The sequence below is a fragment of the Cryptomeria japonica genome, chromosome 9, assembly GCF_030272615.1.
Source record: "Cryptomeria japonica chromosome 9, Sugi_1.0, whole genome shotgun sequence".
NCBI classification, from domain to species: Eukaryota; Viridiplantae; Streptophyta; class Pinopsida; order Cupressales; family Cupressaceae; genus Cryptomeria; species Cryptomeria japonica.
Window position 1 is genome coordinate 444357642 of NC_081413.1, and position 3434 is coordinate 444361075.

Consider the following 3434-nt stretch of genomic DNA (forward strand, 5'->3'; position numbering starts at 1 on the left):
TCCTCCCTATGGGTGGTAGTAGTGTTCTTCCTTGAGTTTGTGGCAGATGAAAGATCTAAATCACGTGTCTTAGTCTCACACCTAAATCAGAAAATAAAATTTGCTCAATCTAATTATACCAATAGTTAATATTTTTATATCGTTATTGTTATCATAACTGTTATAATTGTGTCGCTAATCGCACCTATTTCAAAAAAAAATCATGTAGGGACAGAAGGAAAACTTTATGACGATGACTTGTTCATCAAGTCTTTAAAGTCGTGGTAGTGGGATTTATGGTGAATGGAGAAAAGCGTAAAGGGCAAGTCAGGACTGTAAATTGGTTGTTGGGCAAAGTTAGGATTCTCACACATCTTGCTGAATAAGCTCCACCTTGCAGTAACGTATCACTGGGAACATTGTGAAAGAGCAACTAAATATCAATGGATCGAATTCAGAAAGGTTGTGAAAATGCCAATGTTAACAATTATATTACCCACTTCTGCTCCTCCTCCTCCTCCATCGATCTGTGCACAAATGACGCATTGCCGATGAATTGTGCAGGTGTACTTCGTGGAGGTGTACTTGGCTATCCGGTGGAAAGCCAGCCACATCAATCACCCAGTCTACAGAGAGATGATCAGAAGAGTTTCACAACAACCATCTGCTGCGTCAACAAAGAAACCGGTGATCACCTGCATCTCCTCAATCTTGATATAATAGTACATAGGTTTTTTAGCAGCGTACATTTTATTCTTTACTGTACATAGTGGTTTGCAATCATGAAATTTTACCCAGTTTAAAAATATATATAAAATATATTTTTCATGAATTGTCAGATCTACGGAAACACGTAACCCTAGTCTAATAGGATATTCGGTAGATAGATTTTCGGTCCTGTTTGTTAATGGAGCTTAACTTCTAAACTCACCTAAAATTGCAGAAAAAGGTCTTTATTTTATTTTATTTTTATGATACAGCAGAAAATTTTCCCCGATCATAATCTATTTCATTAACATAAAACTTGAAATCCGTTTCCATCCTCACAATTTTCTACAATCTTTTAATCTGAAAAAGAATGTTGTACAAACCAAACCATTGAATCGCCCAAACAATAGAAGTATAACACATCAAGATGAATACGTTTCAGCCTTACAGCTGTGCTACCTCTATGTATGCACTCTTAAACTCGTCTTTCACTTATCCACTGTCTAATTAATGAAAATACGATGAAACCCTCCCTTTACAAGTGCCAGCCTTAAATCCTTTTCTTATGACAGATCATATCTGTCATTGGGTATGATCTGAAACATAAAACATAACATCTACAGAATTGATTCTTCAAATAATCATTTCAAAACCCTAAAACACACACCATTGATTCGGAAACAATCTTTAAAATATCTGAGGTTGCCATCCCATTACTTCTTTTCTGAACCTGCCGCAGTTCAAAAAAAAATCAGAATAAGTGAAGATGTAGATCATTCTATTTAATTCTAAAGTTGCCAGCCTCGAAAAATCTGTAGGACGGGGTGATGATGACTTCAAATAGAAAGAAGAAGAAGGAATAAAAGATTTATATCAAATGGGTTCGAAAGTATCACCTCCTGTATCTGAGTAACAAACTACAGCAGTTTTTCTCCACTTCTAGAAACTTTGTAATACAAAAATAAAGAATAATGTTTCAACTACTCCAAAACGCACTTGTTAGTAAAGAGAAGAAGTACTGAAAACTATGATACATGATGCAAAAAGAAGGTAATTGATTACCCAACAAATTCACAGTGGAATGATGCTCTGTGTGAAGATTTTGAACAAACCCAATAAACTGATAAATAAGAAATTAGAACAGCAGACTTACAAATAAGCAAATTTGAATCCTACAAATAATCAACCCAATAAACTGATAAATAAGAAATTAGAACAGCAGACTTACAAATAAGCAGATTTGAATCCTACAAATAATCAGATTTCAATCTAAATCAAGGAAGATCAAAAATCATATTTCATAGCAAAATATTGAAGCTAACACTTATATATTCTGATCCAAGTAAACAATAAAGGAGACTGTAATTTAAAGACATTGCACCCTCTGAAAAACAGCATGCTGCCTTGCACGTAAAGCTTTGAAAACAAAAAAAAAAACAGGTTCTTGTATTTTTCCTTTACTAACAAAACTAATAGCCTAAATATAGAGTTTGCACACGCATCATTTATCAACACTGTGCACTTTAAATTATTGTGGAACATCCATCAGTTCATTCAAATTTTGTCTATGAAAAGAGCATCCATAACTTATTTGGGTTTGTTAAATGGCAACTGTGCAGAAACGAACATCATTAGAAAAAAGAAGCAGAAGACTACAATGAGGACCGTCATTAAGCAAGGGAATTCGAATAAGAAGCGTTACAGAGGCGTGAGACAGAGGCCCTGGGGTAAATGGGCTGCAGAAATCAGGGACCCAAATAAGGCAGTTCGGGTTTGGCTCGGGACTTTCTCCACAGCAGAAGATGCAGCCAAAGCTTACGACGATGCTGCTCTTAAATTCAGGGGTAGAAGAGCCAAATTAAACTTTCCACAGACAGCCTCCCTTTCCCACCATAAGAATAACAATAATGCTAGTGTGAAATCAAGTCATAAAGATGTTTCCATTGCTTGTAGCATGAAGATTCCAGCCGCACCCTCAATATTAACAGATTTCTCTTTCACACCCACTTATGAAATGCAAAGCACAGGTGCAATTCGACAGGCAGCCGCTTTTCCTGACTTGGTTTCCTCCTCACCATCTTTATCTCCAATGTGTTGTGAGAATATGCAAATGGTACATAGAGGTATAATGGATTGTTATCTTCCTTACGATGAAACTCGGCGCTATACTGGATTTACAAGGCAGCAGCAACACCAGTTGGTTGCATGGTTCAGCAAATAGATCATATCCATATCCAGTTAAGGAAATGGATATGAAAATTAGTAACAGCAATAAATACTTCTTAAGCAGTTTTTGGTCAGGTCACATCTTATCAGTATGTAATAGAAACAGATATGAACATCTTATCAGATGCTTCTTCAGTGAAACCAAACATGGATAATACATAATAAATATTACAGGGTAATCAATCAAATTTATAGGAAAACCCATAATTATAAATATTGGATTAGCTACAACATTTATGGTTGATAGGTGAGAGAGCATGGTCAGAACGTGGGGCGGCTGAAGACGGCGTTGGGCGGCTAAAGACTGCGCTTGGTCGGCTTGTCTGTGCCGACTGATTTCATAGATAATTAATTTATCTTTTTCTAAGATTAAGCGATTTTTTGTCCAGCGTTTTAACCGTATTGGAGAGCAAGAGTTGCACAATATTCACTCTAATTCACTCATAATTGCAGAAGTAAGAAGCGGGACTTTGCTCATTGTTATTATTATTATTGTTTATATCGTTTTCTAAAACTACTCA

General features: G+C 35.9%; 1 protein-coding gene across 2 annotated transcripts; it reads left to right on the forward strand.

Moving 5' to 3' along the window:
• The first annotated feature begins 275 nt into the window (after nt 1-275).
• LOC131026680 (ethylene-responsive transcription factor ERF109) lies at nt 276-3434 on the forward strand. Of its 2 annotated transcripts, XM_057956618.2 has the most exons (3): nt 278-441; nt 544-666; nt 2307-3434. In XM_057956618.2, exons 1-3 carry the CDS (start codon nt 423-425, stop codon nt 2906-2908), a joined length of 744 nt encoding a protein of 247 aa, XP_057812601.2. In that variant the 5' UTR covers nt 278-422; the 3' UTR covers nt 2909-3434. The 2 variants fall into 2 exon arrangements, with proteins under 2 accessions (XP_057812593.2, XP_057812601.2); XM_057956610.2 differs by having other exon boundaries at nt 276-666.